This window comes from Furipterus horrens, unplaced genomic scaffold, assembly GCF_987537825.1.
Source record: "Furipterus horrens unplaced genomic scaffold, mFurHor1.1.pri manual_scaffold_17, whole genome shotgun sequence".
NCBI classification, from domain to species: Eukaryota; Metazoa; Chordata; class Mammalia; order Chiroptera; family Furipteridae; genus Furipterus; species Furipterus horrens.
In genome coordinates, this window is record NW_028327187.1 from 118,650,411 (window position 1) to 118,671,270 (window position 20,860).

At 59.9% G+C, this 20,860-nt stretch overlaps 2 protein-coding genes across 2 annotated transcripts; one reads left to right on the top strand and one right to left on the bottom strand.

Annotated features, from left to right (window-relative positions):
* The first annotated feature begins 397 nt into the window (after positions 1-397).
* SLC25A6 (solute carrier family 25 member 6) lies at positions 398-3,109 on the top strand. Its single transcript, XM_090264640.1, has 4 exons — positions 398-629; positions 1,175-1,661; positions 2,046-2,186; positions 2,599-3,109. The coding sequence occupies exons 1-4, from the start codon at positions 519-521 to the stop codon at positions 2,754-2,756; spliced, it is 897 nt and encodes a 298-aa protein (XP_090120766.1). The 5' UTR covers positions 398-518; the 3' UTR covers positions 2,757-3,109.
* A 757-nt stretch (positions 3,110-3,866) lies between these two features.
* IL3RA (interleukin 3 receptor subunit alpha) lies at positions 3,867-18,270 on the bottom strand. The gene is made up of 11 exons (XM_090265250.1): positions 18,207-18,270; positions 15,008-15,126; positions 11,337-11,460; positions 10,756-10,888; positions 10,471-10,658; positions 9,538-9,653; positions 8,207-8,233; positions 6,905-7,007; positions 5,081-5,186; positions 4,243-4,321; positions 3,867-4,080 (listed from the first exon to the last, which is right to left on the bottom strand). Exons 1-11 carry the CDS (start codon positions 18,268-18,270, stop codon positions 4,009-4,011), a joined length of 1,131 nt encoding a protein of 376 aa, XP_090121376.1. The 3' UTR covers positions 3,867-4,008.
* Positions 18,271-20,860: the final 2,590 nt, after the last annotated feature.

Genomic DNA, 20,860 nt, shown 5'->3' on the forward strand with positions numbered 1-20,860 from the left:
TCGGGAACCCGCACCCGGACAGGCGGGGTTCGCACGGCACGTGCCGGGCGACTCCAGCAGCCTCCCCGCTGCCGGCCGCCTCTCGCATCTCTTCCGGGCCCCGACGTGACCTTGACAAGGTCACGGCGGCCTGTCAGCCCGCAGGGGCGCAGCGCGCGCAGGCGGGGCCCCACCCTCGATCTACCCCGGGGCACGGCGGGCGGAAGAGGGCGGGAAGAGGTCGGCGGCGCAGCCAATGACTGAAGCGCACGGGGCCGCGGGGCGGGGCGCGTCGGCGCTCCCGGCAACCAGCGGGGGCGCGGCGCTCTGGGAGGGGCGGGGCACCGGCGCGCGACGCAGCCAATAGCGTTGGCGCGCGGGGGCGCGGGGCGGGGTGTCGGCGCCTTAGCGGCTGCGCGCTGGCTTCCCCGTCCTTTCGGTCCCGGCGGCCGCAACAGCGCTGAGCCCGCGGCACCTCCCCTCCGGCTCCCCGCGCTTCCACTCCGCTCCGCGCCCGCTGCGCCGCCCGCTGCGCCACCATGACGGAACAGGCCATCTCCTTCGCCAAGGACTTCCTGGCCGGAGGCATCGCCGCCGCCATCTCTAAGACGGCCGTGGCCCCGATCGAGCGGGTGAAGCTGCTGCTGCAGGTGGGGCGCTGCGCGCACGCGCGGGCTCGGGGAGCCGGGGTGCGGGGCCGGGGGCGGGGGTTGCAGCAGGCCAGCCCGGGCGCTTGCACCGGTGCCGGCGGGCGGGAGGGCGCCGGAAGTGCGAGGCAGCGCGGCTTTGTCCGCGCGGCCCACTTCCGGGGGCGCCTCGCGTGAGCGGTGCGCCTGCGCAGAGGCGGGGCCGTGGCGCGCACGCGTGTTTTCCGGGCCCGGGCGGGTGACGTGTGCCGGGCGGTCGTGCGTGGCCGCGGGCCCCGCGGTATGGGCCCTGCCTGTGCCTTGGCTGGCGTTGGGGTGCTTTGCACCCTTTTATTATGGTGGCCCGTGCAGGTGCAAATGGCAATTGCTTGCCAAGGTCGCGCGCTTGTTGCCACGTTGCTGCAACGAGGTCGCTTGCACCGGGAGGACAGGTCCGCGGCCCCGTGCACGAGCTGGTTTCCTAAAGGCGCCTCCCGCTGGGTTCTTTCGGGTCCGGGGGCGGCGGGGCGGGGAGCACCCTCGCGAGAGCCCTCTGCGTCCGCCCCCAGGTGCAGCACGCCAGCAAGCAGATCGCGGCCGACAAGCAGTACAAGGGCATCGTGGACTGCATCGTGCGCATCCCCAAGGAGCAGGGCATGCTCTCCTTCTGGCGCGGCAACCTGGCCAACGTGATCCGCTACTTCCCCACGCAAGCGCTCAACTTCGCCTTTAAGGACAAGTACAAGCAGGTCTTCCTGGGCGGCGTGGACAAGCACACGCAGTTCTGGCGCTACTTCGCCGGCAACCTGGCCTCGGGGGGCGCCGCCGGAGCCACGTCCCTCTGCTTCGTGTACCCGCTGGATTTCGCCAGAACGCGCCTGGCGGCCGACGTGGGGAAGACGGGCACCGAGCGGGAGTTCAAGGGCCTGGGAGACTGTCTGGTGAAGATCAGCAAGTCTGACGGCATCCGGGGGCTGTACCAGGGCTTCAACGTGTCGGTGCAGGGCATCATCATCTACCGCGCCGCGTACTTCGGCATCTACGACACGGCCAAAGGTGGGTGCGTGCGCGCGCTCTTGCCGCGGAGGCCGAGGCCACGGGGTGGGCAGCGCCTCTCTTACAGGGACCCCCGTCCTGTGGGATCAGGATCCCCCCCTAGTGACCTCAGGGACCCTGTCTTCGGGTAGTCACATCCTGAGGTTTGCAACTCTCTGAATTTCCGGAGGACACGGGCATCCTCCGCGGTGTGGCTTGTGTGCGCCCCCTGGGCTGGAGGGGCCCCTCCCGGGCACGAAGCTGTGCTCTGTGACGGTGCCCTGTGCCCTGCAGGTGCGTCCCCAGCCCAGGTCGCATAGCTGACCTTGGCCTGGGCTCTGCAGTGTCACCTGGTGCTGGGGGGAGGAGGGAGTGCTGGCCCCTGACCGCGCTGTGACCCCGCAGGCATGCTCCCTGACCCCAAGAACACGCACATCGTGGTGAGCTGGATGATCGCGCAGTCGGTGACGGCCGTGGCGGGCGTGGTCTCCTACCCCTTCGACACGGTGCGGAGGCGCATGATGATGCAGTCGGGGCGCAAAGGAGGTACCGTCTCTTGGTTCTCGGGTGGGGGGGTGGGTGGGTGGCCCGCTTTCAGGCTCCAGGGTCACTTACGGGCCGTGGGAGGCCTGGAGCCACCAGATGGCCCTTGCCTGCGAGGTTGGGGCCACGGCGTGCTGTGGCTTTGGCGGGGAGGCCTGGCTGCTGACTGTCCGTTCCACGTGGAGCGGTCTGGCCCCGCCCCCCTCGGTGTTGACCTTCTGTCTGGGGTCACAGGCCTCCTGGGGGGAGTGGGCTGGGTCTGCAGGCCTTGTTTCCTGGCACCTCGAAAAACAGGCCCGGTAGGGCCCCTGGGGGCCCAGAGCTCCCACTGGCCCAGGGGTGGCGCCCGGGGCGCAGGGCATGGCGCGCGGCCGGCGTCTTGTGCTCCATGCTGACCCGCCCCCGCCCCGCGCAGCCGACATCATGTACAAGGGCACCGTGGACTGCTGGCGCAAGATCATGCAGGACGAGGGCGGCAAGGCCTTCTTCAAGGGCGCCTGGTCCAACGTGCTGCGCGGCATGGGCGGCGCCTTCGTGCTGGTGTTGTACGACGAGCTGAAGAAGGTCATCTAGCGCGCGCGCGGGGACGCGGCACCCGGGGGACCCGGCGCTGGGCGGGCCGCCAGCGCCCTCCGCCCTACGGACCATTGCTCTTCCGGAAATTCCACCGCTCCCGCTGGCAGGGCTCGGGGACGCTCCTGGGACCGGAGCGCGCGCCCTGATTCCACGCGCGGATGGGGGGAGGGGGCCCCGGCGGCCTGGGCCGCTCCTTTACGCGCGCCCCCGGGGCGGGCCGTTCGTGTGTGTTTCACGGGCCTCACGTCGCCCACCCGCACCCACGGAGCGCTCTGCCCTGCACAGCTGACCATCCGCGACCATGTCCTACGCTGGGCGTTCTGCTGCAAACGATTAAACCAGACACACAAGTGCGGGGCTTCCTTTCCTCCCAGGGCGCCCACCTTCCCCGCTGTGGCAGGGTCTCCGCAGGGGTCTCAGCCGCCCTGGGCTCCGCGACTCCCTCCTGCGGAGCGCGCAGGTCCCCGGCCCCCGGGCGGTTGGGGGGCGGTCCCTGCAGGGGCCAGAGGGACGGGCTGTCGGCAGTCACACCCCCAGGGGTCCCGCTACCTCCTAGAGCAACCGGTTCTCGACCCACGGGGCCCTCCGTGCTGGAGAAGTGGGGGCCTGGTCCCCGCCTGGCCGTCCTGCCTGCGGCTCGTGCGAGGGACAGTTCATGTGCGCATCACAGCTGCCCTCGGCTTCCCAGGACGCCCAGCGGGGGGCATGTTCCGCCATCCCAGGGGCTGATTTTCTGGTGCGAACACAGTCACGTAGGGTGACTTCTGCCCCCCCACGCTTGTATTGTGAGGCATGGGACTGACGGGGACAGGAGGGGTCACCTAAGTCATGCCAGGCCCTGCGGAGTCACACGCCCAGCTCCCGGGGGCGGGGGTGTGGCTTCCCCGTCCTTTCTTGGGGGCTTTGCGGGAGGGTCTGCTGTGTTAGGAATGGAGGGGGGTTCCCAGTGCCCCCTGCTCCCCAGATATCTCCTGCGGCCCCACAGGAGGGGTGCAGGCACGTGAGCCCCTCCGTTTCATAAGCCATCGTGTGGAAATACAGGTAGATGCCGGATGCGATTAAAGGCGCAGAATCCACACAGACCCCCGGACGCCTCGGGAAGGAGCGAGGCCTCCAGCCTCGGGGTGACGGGCGGGGGCCAGTGAGTGGGTTACGAAAGCACTTTATTGAGGCTCTTCCTCCCCCGGCCCCCGTGACACACGCCCACTCATCCGTGGGCCACCCGGCCGTCCAAGGACCGCGTCCAGCTTCACGTGTCGCGCAGAACCTGCACCTCGGACACCGGGCAGTCCTGGGCGGGTCTGCCGGCCTTCCAGGCCACCTGCGGGGGCGGGGAGGTCCGCGTGGGTCACGAGGCTCCCGACCTGGCGCAAGTGCAGCGCGGGGGGCCTGTCCCACCCAGCACCTGTGGCGCCGCTGCTCCGTGGCCCGTCTGGGAGCCCGCTGCCACCCACTGGGGACCACCCGCAGAAGCCACGCCTACCATCTCCTCCTGGAAGGAGGTCCCGATGGGGTCTTTCATGTGCGGGATGGGAGGGAAGAGCTTCTTCCACAGCGAAAACCTGGGACAGAATCGCGTGAGCGGAGGCCGGCTCCCGCCACCCACCCCCTGGAGCCTCCAGGTCCCCCGGGGGGGTGGGGGGGGTGGCGTCAGGACCCAGGGACGTCTCAGCCCACCGGGTTCCAGCATCTTGTCCAAGAGAGGCCACCAAGCAGCCTGTCCCCGTGGTGTCGCCTCCGGGAAGCAGCCTGGGGCGGTGGCCGGGCCACCGCGCAAACCCAGCCCCTCATCAGGGGCGCTGAGGGCAAAGTCCGCAGAGACGCGGGGCAGGAGCCCGAGCCCACAGGACGGACCCCAAGGCCGGGGCAGGGCTCCCCAAGGAGCGCGTGGACACGACCCAGCGCAGGGGGCCCGGGCAGGCGGCAGCGGCCTTGGCATCACCGTCGCTGGCCTACCGCCCGCACGGTGGGGAGGGGTCCCCGAGCCCCGCGCGGAGGGCGTTAAGGGCGCGGCAGTCCGGGCCAGGGTTAAAGGAGCAATACCGGGGGGCACACAAGGGAGCCTGGCTGCAGCCCGCGCTCCCCGACTGTAAGGAGGGTCGTGGAGGAAGCGGCCCCAAGGATGCTGCACTGCGGACCGGGCGCCCATGGGCGGCAGGGACCGGACGGCCAAAAGCGCAAACAGTTGTCGGGGCGTCTGCAGGCCGTGCTCTCCCGGGACGGGGGCGCGCCTCCCGGGGGCGGAGACCCGCAGGCGCGGGGCCCGAGGGGGGCGGAGGCGGCCGGGGACGTGCTCTGGGCCTGGGGTTCCCAGGACTCACCTTTTGCACAGAAGCACCGCGGCGCTCACCAGCAGCAGCGTGCCCAGCACGGCCAGCAGCGAGGTCAGCCAGACCGCGAGGGGCGCGTCCTCCCCGGCGTCACACACTGGGGGGCAGAGACAGAGGGGGTCCCTGGGGCGGGCCCGCGGGTTCCCCAGGCCCCGGGAGGGGGTGGCGGGCACACAGGGCACGCACGGCCCGTTGGGACAGCGGCCACGTGCGCTCGGGGGCCCACGGGAATCCCTCCGACCGGGCGGGGTCCTCGCTGGTAACCTGCGGCCCCCATTTCGCACGTTAATTTTGGTTTTAAAAAATTACTGCATCAAAAGGTTTATCTTGAAGACTGAGACTTCTGGAGCCCAGCAGCCAGGGACTGGGTAACCAGCGGAGGGGGCGCGGGGGCGGGCTGAGTCCGGCAAGGGAACGCAGTCCCGAAGTGGGGGGCAGCTGGTCAGAAACGGCACCCAGCTCGGACAGCGTCTGCGCCCCGTGGGGGAGACCAGCTGCGTGTCCACGAAGCCTGGACGCAGGCCCGAGAGGGAGGGTAGAGAGCCGGCCAGCGGACCCGTGTCTCCGCCCGCCGAGACCCCCAGGCCCCAGGAGCCGGCTGCGCAGGGCTCCCTGGACAAGGGCCTCGCTCCTGCCTCTTGGAGCCTCTCCGTAAGGATCCCTTGTACGGAGCAGATCTGGGCTTGGGGTACTGCAGACCAAGCTTGCGGGGGGCCCCGGAGCCGGAAGACCTCCAGGAAACCGCTAAGGGCCGTGAGCCACACAAGTGACAGGTAACCCAGGAAGTGGGGAGGCCTAGGAAAGACTGTCCCCACGGTGTCCAGAAGGAAACCAGCTCAGAGGACACCTTCCTCTTGCCTGTCCACGCCCAGGACCAGGGGGCAACAACCCATGTGGTCTGAGCGGCCCGTGTGTGGGACTCTGCCCCGCCAGCCCTGCCATCAAAGCCAGGGCTTGTGATGGTGAGTTTTACGTGTCAACATGGCTGAGCCACAGGACGGAGACATTTTGCTCAAACGCCGGTCTAGATGTCCCTGGGGAAGCCTTTTCTTTTTGTAATCCTCACCCCGGGCTGTGTTTATTGACTTCAGAAAGGCAGGAATGCACGGGGAAGAGAGAGAATCACTGGTGAGAGAGGCATAGAGCGGCTGCCGCCCCTACACGCCCTGACTGGGGCTCGAACCCACAACCTAGGTATATGCCTGGAGCGGGACTTGAACCCACAGCTTTTTGGTGTACGGGACGGCGCTCCAACCAATGAGCGACACGGCCAGGGCAGGGAAGGTGTTTTTGAAAGATGAGATTAATCTCGGAATCAGTAGATAGTGAGCAAAGCCGATTGCCGTCCAGGCTGTGGGTGGGCCTGACCTAATCCGCTGGTGGTCTGAGGGGAAATGTCCTGCCGTCCCATCTGCGAAACGGGACGGTTCTGGGGCCTGGGAAGGGGGTCTGGCTGCAGGGCAGGTCAGCGAGACGGGGCAGCCCTCCTCCTGCGGGAATCTGTCTCATCAGGCAGGGATGCTGTCCCCGGGGGGACCCCGTTGTCAGTGACAGCTGCTATCATGGCCCTGGTGGCACTTAGTGGGACAGTCTCCACCCTCTGCCTTCCCCAGGGGTGAGCGTGAGATGCAGAATCACCAGCTGTCCTCAGAGCCCTTCTATTGGGGGACACAGAAGCAGGTGGGGGTGACACCCCTCTGCTTTGGTGCAGACCTCCCAGGAGGTTTCAGGGGCTCCGAGCCTCTGTGAGGAGGGTGGGTGCTTCCAACCATTCCTGCTCCCCTGGGGGTGGGGGAGGAAGGGCACCCCACTCACCAAAGCTCTGGGGGGCACTCCACGGCCCTATGTCGCTCACGGCTCGGATGGCCACCGTGAAGTTTCCAGGGTTGGCCAGCATCCAGGAGTTTCTCCGGGAGGTCTGTCATCGGAAGGAACAGGGAAGACGGGGCCGTTGTCCTCTGTGCGGAGGGAGAGGCCGGGGCCCTGCCGTGGGTGCGGAGGGTCTTCCCCAAAGTCCCGTGCGTGCGTGTGAGGGGACCCTGATGAGATGGGTCAAGAGCAGCCCGCTGGGCGTAGAGGGGCCGTGATCCCCACAGAACCCAGAAACCAGGGCCCGGACGCGCACGCATGGGTTGGATATGGGATGGATGCGGCCACAAGCCTGGGATCCCCAGGACCTGGGAGACGAACCCGGGACAGACCGGTCCCTGGGGTCTCCGGAGGGAGTGTGGCCCTGGGACACTTGGATCCCGGACTCTGGCCTCCAGGACGGAGGGACGATGAACTGTGTTTCTTTTAAGACACCCAGTTGGTGCTATTTGCTGCGGCTGCCCCAGGACCCTACATCAGGCTCCCAGAGAGAACCCAACCAGCCCGTCAGGACAGCAGGCAGACCGCTGTGCTCAGGGGGATGCCCTGGAGCCCCTGTTCTTGTCTCAGCCCAGGCTCTTGGCGTCCAAACCAAAATGCTCTTCATCGTCCCCGGGGAGAGACGGAAACAGTGGGGTCCTCAGTGTGGGGGCGTGCAGTCAGCCCCAGAGAGGGTTTAATACTTCCCCCCCTCCCCCACCCAGAGGTTGCGTCCCCTGGCACCTGGCAGCGGGACCGTATTTGGAGACGGGATTCGTGAAGGGTCTGAGAGGAGGCTGTCCTGGGTCGGGGGGCCCTGTGTCCTTAGAAGAGACAGCAGAGGAGACACAGACCCAGAGGGGAAGAGAAGCCATGTGCAGATGGAGGCCAAGAACAGGACAGAAACAGGACTAAAGGGAAAATGAGAGAAAGAAGGAGAGACAGAGAGAGACTGAGGGTCCCGTGGCCGAACTGGAGGATCACTTGTGACACGCATGGGTCACCCGTGTGTGCTCACAGCTGACCAGCTGCCCGGAGCTCACGGTTAGGGGACCCCCTGCGTTCCGTGCTGGGCCCGGGCTCAGGAATTCGGGGGTGCCTGCGGGCCTCTATGGGCAGCGCCAGGCAGCCCCTCTTCCTCCGCAGGGACATTGACGGGGCGGCAGCTGGCCGCGGGGGAGAGGGCCGTGGAACCAGACGGGGGCACTTGGCGGAGCGCCAGGGCAGGAGGGCCGGGGACGCGGGGACCCAGTGACACAGCACGCTCACCTTCTGTATGTAGGGTTGCTCCGAGCCCTGCAAGACAAGAAAGAGCCGTGAGTACCAGCCAGTCCCCTGTAGAGCCTGTCATGGCTTCAGCTCTCACTGAACATGGACGATCAGCGGCGGAGGGAAGGCCACGTGTAAATCAACACACAGGGGCGCTGAGTGCACGCGTGGGCACACGGTGACCGGGCACGCAGGGTAAAGCATCAATATCGTCACAAAATCAGTACATGGAAATCATGAGTGTAAACAGATAACTGCGTATGAGTGAGCGGCGGTGCATAAATAACAACACAACCTGTAAATAAATGAAACTACTAAATACAAACGGATAGTGGAGGATAAAATCACCAGTGGAGTATCGGTAATATCGTATGTAAGTCAGTAATAGAGATCCCAAACAGGTGGGTAGGAAGTGCTCCGTAGCAGAGGATAATTAATAAATGTCATCAGTAAGTCAGTACATAAAAGTAATACATTTACACAGAGAATTGAGTCTAAAATGACCCCTAATAAAGGTTAAAAAAATAAGTGGAATAAAAATAACTATAAAGAGAACATTGAGTATAAAGTATTGATGAACTAAAATTAAAAAACAGGCTTTTCATAAGTAGTTTTCGGTTTACAGAAACATTGTACTCACTTTTGAGTATCAATAATAATAAATAAATGTAAAAAAATTGGAACTATTGTAACAACATAATCAAACCTATAATTATATAATTAATTGAGGACAATCCGCCAATTAGCTACTTGGTCAATTTCCTCTAGAGTTTAATTTTTTTTTAATATTAAAAATTTTTGTTTTTTATTTCTTTGATTGATTCCAAAGAGAGAAGGAGAGAAATCTCCATGTGTGGTTGCCTCTCGCGCACCCCCAACTGGGGACCTGACGTGCAGCCCAGCCATGTGCCCTGACTGGGATTCGAACCAGCGACCCTTTGGTTTGCAGGTTGGTGCTCAGTCCACGAAGCCACATCAGCCAGGGCTTTTCAAGCTACTTAAAAAATATAAGGCTGCCTGTCTTCCTAGGCTAGACCTGTTAAGACTTCCCTATCTTTCCCGACTATCATTCCTTTGACAAATACACGCACCAAGATCTTCTTACATGCTATAACTTGCTTTTTCCTTTCTTCTTCTTTTCTTTTTTTTTACTTTTTATATTTGTTACATGACTTGCCTGTTTCAGTATTCGCTGTATCTTTTGAAGAGCCGACCTTATTTTAGCCTCGCCAAAGGTAACTTCTTTCCTGGCGCCTCCCTTTTGTGGGTGGGCGTTCCGGACCCCAGGGGACAGACAAGAACCACAGGAACGCGCTGGGGCGAGCGCTTACCTTTTGTATTTGGAGATCAAACTGACGGAATCTTTGGAAGTGGCTGGACATTTCCCATTCCATGACGGCCAGAGAGCTGTTGCAGTGCACAGTCAGACGGGGCGTCATTGATTTCTCTAAGGAAAAGAAGAAGAAAAAAAAAAAAACCCACGGATGAGTAAAACAAATCAAAAGATTTTCCTGGAGATACTTGGAAATAGGTGCCCTACAAATTTAGGACGCGGGGAGGGGAAGAGAGGAAGAATTCCTCCAAGGGCTGCAGAAAGCGGGGAAATCGCAAAGGGACGGAGACGTGGGATAAAAGGGCCCCCATCCTGCTCTGGGGCTGGCCCTCCTCAATGACCTTGACCGGCCACGTGTGTCCAGAGAACTTCAGCCTCGGGCCTGGGACCGGGACGTGGCCGGACTTGCTCTGCACCCCCACATCCCACAGACCCCGCCTTCTGGGGCCGGTTGCTCCCAAGACCCTCCTGCACCCCCCCCCACTTCTGGTGAGGTTTCTAGGAGTCTCTGTGAGACCCTGTCCCAGTCTGTACTCTGCTGAGTAGACACTTGGGGGCTGCACCCCACCAGGAGCCCAGCCCTGGGCCCCCCCCACCCTGTCTGCTGGGGTGGCACCTACGGGGTGATCCCAGCTCTGGGCACCCCCTGCACCGGTGCCCACCGCTGACCTTCTCAGGTGCGATGGACACATGGCAGCTGGGAGTGTGTGTTCCCCCCGGAACGTCGCTTGGCTAGGGGATGAGGCAGCAGGGCCCCTTGACCGACATGGGAGCGCACAGCCAGAAGGTGGCCGTCCACAAAGCCAGGAAGTGAGCCCTCCCCAGAAGCCCCCATCCTGGGGCTTTGACCGTGAACTTCCAGCCTCCGGCCGCACGGAGCGAACACGGCGGCGCCGGAGCCCCTTGGAAACGGCACCGGATCCTCACTCACCCAAGTATGATAAAAATCGGAGGAATTCCGAGCAGGGTATCGGGGCGTGTTTGCTGGTGCCGTTCACCAAGAAATGATATTGGCGGTCCTCGCCGTTGAGAAACTTGGAGAAGTTGTCAAAATGGCACTGGGTGTACGTCCCCCGCTCTGTCGCTGTGTATCGTGGACAGGGCCACTTGGCATCCGAGCTGTGGCAGATTGGGGCAGGACGGAGAATGGCCCCCGGGACCCCCGTCTCCCACCCGGTGCCCAGGAGACCCCGGCCACAGCCAAGGCCACACCTACCTCGCATCCACCAAGTAGAAACTGTACTGCACGTCCTCGGGGGCCTCCCTCCCCACCTCCCAGCTGCAGGTCAGTGCGCCCCCGTATTGCAGCTGACATTTCAGGTGCTGGGCGGCCGCCGCACGGTTCCCTTCTGGAAACAGCAATAACCAAAAACAATCGGGGACCTTTTCAGAGTCACGGGAGGGTTTTGAGATCCTGGTGAATTCCCAAGACGTGGGAAGAAATGGGACAGAGGCCTTCTGCGCGGGTTTAAACCCCCCCACGGAAGTAGCAAAACGCTCCTAAGAGAAATGTCAGCTGGGGTGGTGATGTCGCTGCATTCAACAGAGAGCGCACTTCCACCCCCGCGAGGGTCCCCGATGGGGTCCTTCTCTAACGCCCCCTGACTCCCTGCAGCGCCCACCTCTGCCCACTACCGGTCCCTTCTCCCTTGCTCCAAGAGCATCATTTTGGTTTTTTTTTCTCAGCCTACATCCCTGGAGGTCCGTCCAAGGTCAAAGGAACCGACTTTGACCTTCGGAAGACCCCGCTCATCACTGACGGCCAAGAAGCAGCAACCAGAAGCCCTCTGCCCTCACCTGTCTTGGGATACTGAATCCACGTGGCAAACTGCTCCCCGTCGGCCCCGGTGACCTTGACCGTGTAGTTGACGGCTTCGCATTTCTCCAGGACGTGAAACTGGCAGTAACTGTTACTTGTTGCCTAAGAGAGAGAGAGGGGATTTATCGTTTAGAGGACATGCTTAGTCTGGTACTGATGCTAGTTAGATTTTCTTTTTTTTTAATTATTTGTTTATTTATTTTTACTTTTAGAGACAGGGGAAAGGAGGAAGAGGGGGAGAGAAACATCGCTGTGTGGTTGCCTCTCACGCGTGCCCCCAGCTGGGGACCTGACGTGCAACCTAGTCACGTGCCCTGACTGGGAATCGAACCGGCGACCCTTGGCTCGCAGGGCGACGCTCAATCCACTGAGCCACAGCAGCCAGGGCCCTATTTAGATTTTTAATGAACATTGTAGAGCTTCCCGGTTGGATCTGGAGGCTTGATGCCAGCCCAGTTGACTTCCGGGAAGTCATTTTGTAGCTATTGGCAAGGCGAAGACAGGAAGTACATCGGTCCGTGCCAGGGCTTAGGTAGGAGGCAAAGGGGGATGGATAGGCAGAGCACAGATATTTTTTCTTTTTTCGGAGAGAAGAAAATGGTATGATCCACGCCGTTACACGTTTGTGCAAATCCACAGATCAGACAACGCCAACAGGAAACTCAAACGGAAGCCGAGGACTCTGGGACGGGATGACGTGGCAAGGCAGCTTCACCCACGGTGACAATTGTCCCATCGGGTGGGGATGTGGGTCGTCGGGGGAGCACGTGCGGCGGAGGCAGGGGGCAGGGTACCGACAATTCCTGCATCTTCCCCTCCACTTTGCTGGGAACCCGAAACACCCTAAAAATAACTTTATTAATTTAGGAAGCGAGGAAGAGTTGCGTCAAAGAATCCCACTTACACATAAATACAGGCAGATGACACCTTTCTAAGGATAAAATAAGAAATTGCAAAGGGAAAGACAGATAAAATAAAAACATACATGACGTGAAGAAGAACGGAAAATACAATAGGAATGAAAATCATGATGGGTTCCAACTTGCTACCTTCCTACATAATAGATTCAGATGAGTATATAAAACGTTTGTAGATCATGCCTATTAAGAGTCCTGAACACATTTGCTCTTTTTTTTTGATCCAGTAATCCAGGTGCTAAACATGTATCTAGAAGAACATTTTGAATGAAAAAAGAAAAAATGGGATGGACAGGTGTCCTCCCTCCTGCCTTACCTGTGCTGAGTGCTGCTTCTAAGGACCAACGCTCAGCCCACGGACAGGGTCTGCATGCCCTGAACGCGTGGGAAAAAGGGGACGCGGAGATCTTATCGTCAGGAAGAGAACCGGGCATCATTAAGAGCCCAGGCCCCTGCTGGCTCCCTGTCTCCTGCCCACGGGCACCAGCGTGCTAATGGTTGAGTCTTTTCTGCCCGCGAAGGACGTTGCAAGTGGCATTTCTGGCAAATCTGATCCGCCCCTGAGGAAACTCCCCAATAGTCTGTTCTCGGGCCTTCTTCCCTCACTGCTCAGCTGGAAAACCTACCTGGGAAGCTCCCAGACCTCACACCTGCCCTCTCCCTCGGGCCCTTTCATTAGATGGTCCGTCCCGGACTCTTAAACGTGAGCAGGCAACCAGAGGTTATCAGATTTCTGGGAAAAACCTGGAACCCCAGGAGAGAAACAAAAATAAATGACCTAAAAAAATCTAAAAGAAGGAACTAGAGGTAAGCCAGGGAGAAGAAAACTTAAAAAATATATATGACCCATGATATTCTAAGAGCAGAAGGAACAGATACTTCATCTGCAAAACAAGAACATAAAAAACACACAGAAAACACCCCTAAAAGGAGCTTGTGGACCTTACAGAGCTGGAATGAAATATGCGTGGATCCACGCAAAGACGGGAGGATAGACTTTGGGGTAAAGCTTTCGGTGAAAACGGAGAAAAACAGAATGTTGGTACTTTTGCGAACCTCTAGGGCGATCCAAGGAGAAAGAATCGTGTGAAGTATGGAGCTTTTAGATGAAAGAAGGAAGACAATGAGAGGACCCCGTTCACCAAGACCAGCACCAGGAAGACAATGTTCATGTGAGAGAGGGAGAGAGAGGGATGGAAGTAAGAACATCACTCGCAAAAAAGTTATAAAATAGCCTAGAACTGAAGGATACAAGTCTTTGGGTAGGAAAGGCTCCCTGAATAAATAGTAGCCCAGACAAAACTGGACGGATACTGAGGACTTCAGAACACAAGGCGGGGGAGGGGAGCAGACGCTTTGAAAAGTTTCTAGAGATAAAGAAACATTTTCCTATTCAAAGGATAAAACGTCGTAAGGCTAACGGAACATCTGAACATCCACGTTGGTCCACAGCATGCAAGACAGCAGTGCCTTGAAAATTCTAAGGGAAAAATTCTCTGGTTCCTGTTCTATACCCAGCCAAACTATCAATCAATCAACGGTCCAAGTAGAATACAGAGATTTTCAGACACTCCAGGTTTAAAAATAGTCACGTCCCATGCACGGTTTCTCCTCCGGCTCCTAGAGGATGTGACCCTTTGCAAAACAAAAACAGAAAAACCAAAAAAAAAAAAAAAAAAAAGCCACACGTGTGTCAACCAAGAAGGCAGAAGGAAGAGGATTCCGGATAGAAGATTCTTCGTAGGAGAGACAGAAAGGAAACATCCCCGTGGATGGGGTCTGAAGATTCTAGAATGACAGCGTTTTACCCGGCATGCGGGACAGCGGCCCAAGTTACAGACCGTGGACAGGTTTCTAGGACAGACTTTGCTGGCTGTCCTTGTGTTTTGAGAGGATATTTAGTCACAGGACCCCAGCGTGGGACGTGAAAAATTTTGGAATCTTAACCCCAGCATGGCTGTGCTTGGAGACGGGTCTCTCCAGAGGTGATGAAGGTAAAATGGGGTCACTAGGGTGGCTGAACCCACAGGATGGGGCGCCTTCTAAGAAGAAGAGATGGGGACACAGTCACGCACGGAGGGACGACCATGTGACGATACAGGTGGGAGACGGCCACCCACGCACCCAGGAGAGAGTCCTCGGGAGGAGCCCGCCTGCCCACCCCTGGGCCTCAGCCCCCAGCCCCCAGGACGGGGAGACAGAACTGTGTCATTTGGGCACCAAGGCTCTGGTCCTTGGTGATGGCAGCGGAGCAGACTCCTATAGGGGTGCGACCTGCTGGACTCTATTACATCAAGAAAGATTTGGGGATACCAAGTTTGTCCTCACGGGAGCGGATGGGTTCCTTTTCCTCGCGAGACACACTGAATGGCGAACAGATTGGTGTCTCCTGTGGTTGCCTGTGAGCCCTGTCCCCGTCCTCAAGGCCTCCTAAGGCGGCCACCGGGGACCATGACCGCGTACGGGACGTGCGTGGGGTGGGCATTGGGGGCCCCCGTGATTCCTGCCCACTCACTTGTGTCTACAAGATCTCAGCCCATCCTCTTAGCGGCACCATCTTGGGCCCCTTCCGGACAACACCCCCCGAGCCCCAAGCCTGCAAAGGCTGCACCCCATGTGCCACGGCCGAGCCCACAATCCAACTTGGGTCTCTGCGGCACCAGAGATGGGCGCCGGCTTCGCAGAAAGAGCCGGGGAGGTCTAGGGGGCTAACTCCCGGGACGGCGGTTTACCCCGATGTTCGAGCCCAAACTTCTGTAGCAGCGGATGGCAGACACATTTGCATGGAGGTCCCACATCAGTCTTTTGCTGCCTGGATCCATCCTTATGTTCTTGATGGGAGGCTGGAGATCTGAAATGCGTATGGGTTACGGTTAGAAGAGAGACCCATGCTGGGAGCTGGCCCTCGAGGGGACCTTGGTTCTCCCACCGAATCAGCCGAGATTCTGGGGAAGTAGAGCTTTACGTGGACAAGGGACGGCCAGCGCTGTGAGGGGACACTCGCCAATAGGACATCATTCAAGTCATGTGCTCATGCCCCCTCCCCCGCCCCAGGATGGGGAGAACATGCAGAAGAGCCGATCACGTCTGCCATCCCAGGTCCAAGGGGAGACCCCTCGAAAAAAAAACCCAGAATTATCTTCTGGAGGGCAGGTGCCTTGGAGTCCAGGCTTCCCCCGCTAGGTGAGTGTTCTAGGAGCCCATCTGGATCCGTGTGCCAACTGGCGTCGTTGTGAGAGGCTGCATTCGGCTTCAGCGAATTTTGTTTGAAGGCTTTCAAAACATTTGCCCATCTCACGGGGGGTGATTTATGAGCGCACCTGCCCACACCGTGGTGCGTGTTCAGCCGTTTTTGACCCAACATGGCCTGACTCACATGCCCCGCCCTCCCTAGTCACCACAGCTCTCCCCAAGTGACTTTGTTTGGTTGGTTTGTTTCCCCGGATGAAGAAAGTCCTCAGAGGGGAACACTTTGCTGATGTGGAAGAGGTGAAAGGAAAAATGGCAGAACCACTGACAGGCATCAAAATCGAGAAGTTCAAAAACTGTTTTTGCGCCGTGGGGAAAAACGTCTCAATAGGTGTATTCCACCCAAGGGAGAAGATTTTGAAGGTGATAAAAGCTTAAACGTGTAAGAATACATACCCAATTTTTCATAAATAAATTCTCTGCCCTGGCTGGTGTGGCTCAGCAGACTGAGCACCAGCCTGTGAACCAAAGGGTCGCCGGTTCGATTCCCAGTCACGGCACATGCCTGGGTTGTGGGCCTGGTCCGCAGTTGGGGTGCATGAGAGGTCACCCCGCATTCCTGTTTCTCTGCCTCCCTTCCCCTCTGTCTACAAAGAAATCAATAAAATCTTTAAAAAGAGAAACGAATAGAATCTTACAAAAAGTAATCAATTCCATTTGGGTGGGTGATCCCTGGAATGTGAAATTCCTAACGAGGCATCTTCCAGGGTGTTATTTTCCCTGAGAACAGAGAACAAATCCTGGCGGAGATTTCAACCCAAAGGCTCCCACAGAAAATGTGCTTCCGGAACGGTTTGCACATTGCAATAGAATATATGCGTCTATGTATATTTTTGCTCTATTTCCTAAACTAGGAGGCATGATAGTTACTCCGTGCTATCCACATTATATAGTTCACACATGCAGCAATGGTTGGTATTACTAGAATACCTCTCAGGGTTCTTTCCATGCAGTGTAACATAACAGAAGCGTACTTTATAAAAAAAACTCCAACCACCTAAAACCTGAAATAAGTGTTGCTACATTTAAAAAAGATGTAACGCATCCCCAGTCTCTTTTCTGACTGTAAAAGGGAATTTATAACTTAACGTTTTCACGTTAGGAAAGACGGGCTTCAATTCAATCACCTACGTGTTCACGGTCAGAAGCTGAAGAAGGAAGAAGAAATGAAACTTAAAAGATTTACACCCAGCGCCAAAGCCCTATAACAATACAGGGTATATATACTCAGGAGAACCCAGAGCTGTTTCTACGTAATGATTACTATCACGGATCATCCTTCGCTTAGAATGATAGAGAGAAAAAAAAAAAATAGAGGAAGACGCTGGGAAAAGGATACGTATTTCCCCGGGGGGTGGGGGGCTAGACTTATCAGGGGAATGAGTTCATATGTTACATGATCACACTATTGCCCGAGAGCCATGTACCGCGACCTGCCAAGTACACTTGAAAATTAAGAGAGAAAGAAAGACAAGCCGTCCGTGGGAACGCATCCATGCCAACGCGCTCAAAAATAGATGCCATCCACCCACTTCTCCAAAGACACAGACTCACATGATGTAAGAAATAGAAACCCTGAAAAGGAGTCACCCCGAGGACACGTGCCGCACCCCCCACCCCCGCGCCCCTGGGAGGACAGAAGGTTGTGAAACCCTGCGGCTGGAAGCTCTCTCTGCCCCTGCCATCCGGGCTGAAGCCACCGCCCCGAGCTGCTGGGCTGGGGCCTCATGGGTTTAAAAATATCTCCTTTGTTCTCACGTTCTCGGGCGGGAGAATCATGCCCCTGCGTCCTGAGAAAAATAACATCCACGGAGCTGGCTTCTTTCAAACGGAGCGGCCAGCCCGCCGGGGGCCTCAGGTCTGCGGATGTTCCATCAGGACAAAGGGAGGCCTCGCACGTCCTTCGTCACGCTGGGCACCGATGTGGTTCCAGCCATAGTCACGGACAGGGCGCCTCCGCCCACGCAGGCGATGCCTCTGGTGGCCCAAGACGCGGCCACCCGAAAACACAGTGGCTTTCGTGAGTGACGCTGATCCCAGACGTCCAGGCTTCGGGCCGAAGCCCCATTTCGTTGGTAAACAACACCTGAGATCCTCAGGGTTCTGGGCACCTGGGGGGGCTCCACAGACTTCACCCCCAGCTTCTCGGGGCCACCCCACCGTCTTGGCATGCGCCGGTTTGCAGCTGCCTGGCCCCCAGATCGGCCCCCGCGGCGACATGGGTCTGGAGTGCGCAGGTGGCAAAGCTTCTCCTTTTTCTAAGAACCCCGACCTAGCGAGCCCGTCTTCCTTCCTGGCAGCTGTAGGCACTCTGCTCCCAAATGCGTCCCGGCCACAGCTCTGCAGGCCGGCGTTCCAGCCTGTGCGTGGGGCGGAGGCAGAATTCCGCCCCTGGCCTTGGCTCTCCCCCGGCCACGTCCCTTCCCAGGAGTAGGACGCAGCCTCTGCAGGTGGCCAGCGACCGGGTCTAGCCTTGGGACCATGACAAAGCCCCGTGCCTTGGCCGTATGGGGCTCCCCGTCCCGGCTGGGATGCGTGCCGGGGCTGCAGGGTGGTCCCCTGGCGGGGACGGGCTGAGGGCGCAGGGAGCCCCGTGTTGCCTCTGAGAACCGCACGGGACCCCAGCGTTTCCCTAACAGCAGAACGCGGAGGGGCCCGGGGCCCTGCCGGCGGCGCGCCTACCTTGCTCCGTGGGCAGCACACAGCTGACGAGCATCAGCGAGACGAGGAGCCGCGGCGCGGCCATGGTGGGGGCGGGGGCGCGAGCTGCAGGAGAAGACACAGCACGTGGGGGCGGGGCCTCCAGATGGGGGGGCGTGAGGGGCTGAGGCTCCCCAGGGAATCCTGTGCTTGGAGAGCAGGCAGCTCGGAGCAGGAGAAAAGGCTGTGAGGCATGTGCATGTGTGTGCAGGGACAGCAGTCGTGTCTGGGTGCACGCAGGTATGTGCATGCGTGTGAGTGCCCACAGGCATGTGAATATGTGTTGATGCACGCAGGCTTGTGCCTACATACACGCGTGCACATTAGTGTGCATTATGCACATGCGTCTGCAGGTATGCATGCATGCACAGGTATATGTGGGTGTGCCTGCATGTGTGTGCACACATGAAACACAGATTGTGCATGTCTGTGTCTTTATGTGTGTGCACAGGGTATATGCATGCATGTGCATGCCTGAGCATCACTGTGTGCCCATGTACAGTGTGTGTGCATGCCTGCACCTCATGTGTGTGCATGTGTGTGTGCACACATGCCTGTATCCACATGTGGGGGGCAGTCTGTCTTCCAGGAGCACCCGCCCTGGCCTGTTACCCCTCTTGCCTTCCGCCCCCCCCCGGCCCCAGAAAGCATGCGCCAGGAAAAGCTCCAGGAAACGCCGTGATGACTGAGCCATGGAAGGAAGCCTCGTTAAGCCCCTGAAATCAAGGCAGACGGGGCTTCCTGCAGACACCCAGTTACAGTAACAGCACCCGTGCCATCCAGGACTCTCCTGGACTGTCGCCCGGTGGCCAGCCTCCTGCACCCCCTGGGTTGGCGTCTCCCCTCCCGCCTCTCCGAAGGACCCCGCCATGGGACGTAGGGCCGTGCGCATCATTACCGCCCTGGTGGCAGAGCCAAGGGACCCGTTTCCAGGAAAGGGGAGTGGCCCTGAGAGGACCACCTGGGGACAGCAGTCTCCCCCTCACAGCTGTGGCTACTGTTCCCCAAATGGCAAGCCTGGAGCTCCGCAAGCCCCCGAGGCTGCCCGTCAGACAGAGGAGGGGTGAGATGAGGGGGACGGGGTTCAGGACCCTCCCACCCCGCCTGCCTGGAGGGAGGGAACATAAGCCCATCCCTATGGCAGCCGGAGCGGGGGAAAGCCGGGGTTATCGGGGCGCTTGGTCCAAGGCTGGCCCTCGTGGAGGGGTCTCTGCCGGCTCACTCACGGGTCACTAGTCGCGAGTAGGGCTCTAAGGATCAACGTGGCAGAGAGCCCCCGGGGGGGCTGTGCTGGAGCAGGGGCCGGTCTGGGCGTCTGCGCCCCCCTTTCTGAAGGAGCCCATGAGTACCCAGTGCAGAGGGACTGGGGTGGGCGGTGGCCGTCCTGCCGTGGGGCTGCCCCAGCGGCGGCCCTGCACACCTGCAGGACCCCCTGAGTGGGAATCCGGGGTGGCACCCCGATCGTGGCCCACGGACGCCACCTCCCCGCGACCCGCGCCCCTTTCACGTGCCGCGTGGGGTTTCGGGGAGCAGCGTCGAAGGTCCCCTCCTGCTCCCCATCACCCTGCCCTGCTCTGGGCGTCTTACCTGGGGTGCAGAGCAGAGGCCGGCGTGAGTGAGGCCACCCCCCGTGCCGGCGTCCGGGTGGCCTGGGTGTCCCCACGGCAGGCCCCTCACTCTTCTGTCTCCTGTCCCTGCCCGGGCGGCAGGAACCAGAGGGAAGGCAGAGCTTGTTTACCCGACCGATCCGGCTTTTTATAGCCTCTGGGCGGGGCCTCCGCCTGACCACCGAGCCCACCGCAGACGGGAGCGCTCCGTCGCCCTGAGGGCTGGGGTTTCAGCACAGGGGCGAGAGCTCGTATGTCCCCTGAAACGCAGCGCCTTTCAGAGGTTCTCGTTTCGCTGTGACGGTCCCTCTTTGTCCTGATCCCAAGGCCCGCGGACCGGCCCCTTCCTGCAGTCGGGGGCAGAGGCCGGCAGCAGGCCCTTCGGAGAGGGTCCCGCGTGCCCTTGGGGACAGGGCATGACCCCGCGCCCCCGGCTGCTCCCTTTCCAAGGAGTTTCTTGGGTCACGTCCCAGGGTTGCTGTGACCCTCACGGAGCCGCCCCGGCTTCCTTTCCGGCGGCAGCCTGGCTTTCCCTTCGCTCAGCAGAGACGCCGTGGACGTCTGTCCCTCCTGCGTCCCTCCGGCCATCGTCCGCACCTCTCAGCACCCGCCCCAGCCCCACACCCATCCCTGAAGCCCTCTGCCACGATCCTGGCTCCTTGGTTGAATGGCACCCCCACCTGACCCCCCATTTATATCCGCCTGGGACCCCGCCAGGACGTGCGTGGCTTTGGGAACAGGGTCCCTCTTGGTCTGGGGCCCACGGTGCATGGGGACGGTCTGGGTGCACAGTGGGGCGGGCGATGGGGGTACTGCTGGGCTCATGGGGGGATCCCTGGCCTGCCTCCCCTCTCCTCCTTCCTCCTTCCTCCTTCCTCCTCCTCCTCCTACTCCCTCCTTCCTTTCTTCCTTCCTTCCTTCCTTCCTTCCTTTTTCTTTTCCCTCCGAAAGCCCAGGGTGCACACACCGCAGAGCAGACACCCTTGTTTGAGTCTCATTAACCACGCTCTGCAGGGCTGGATCCACGCG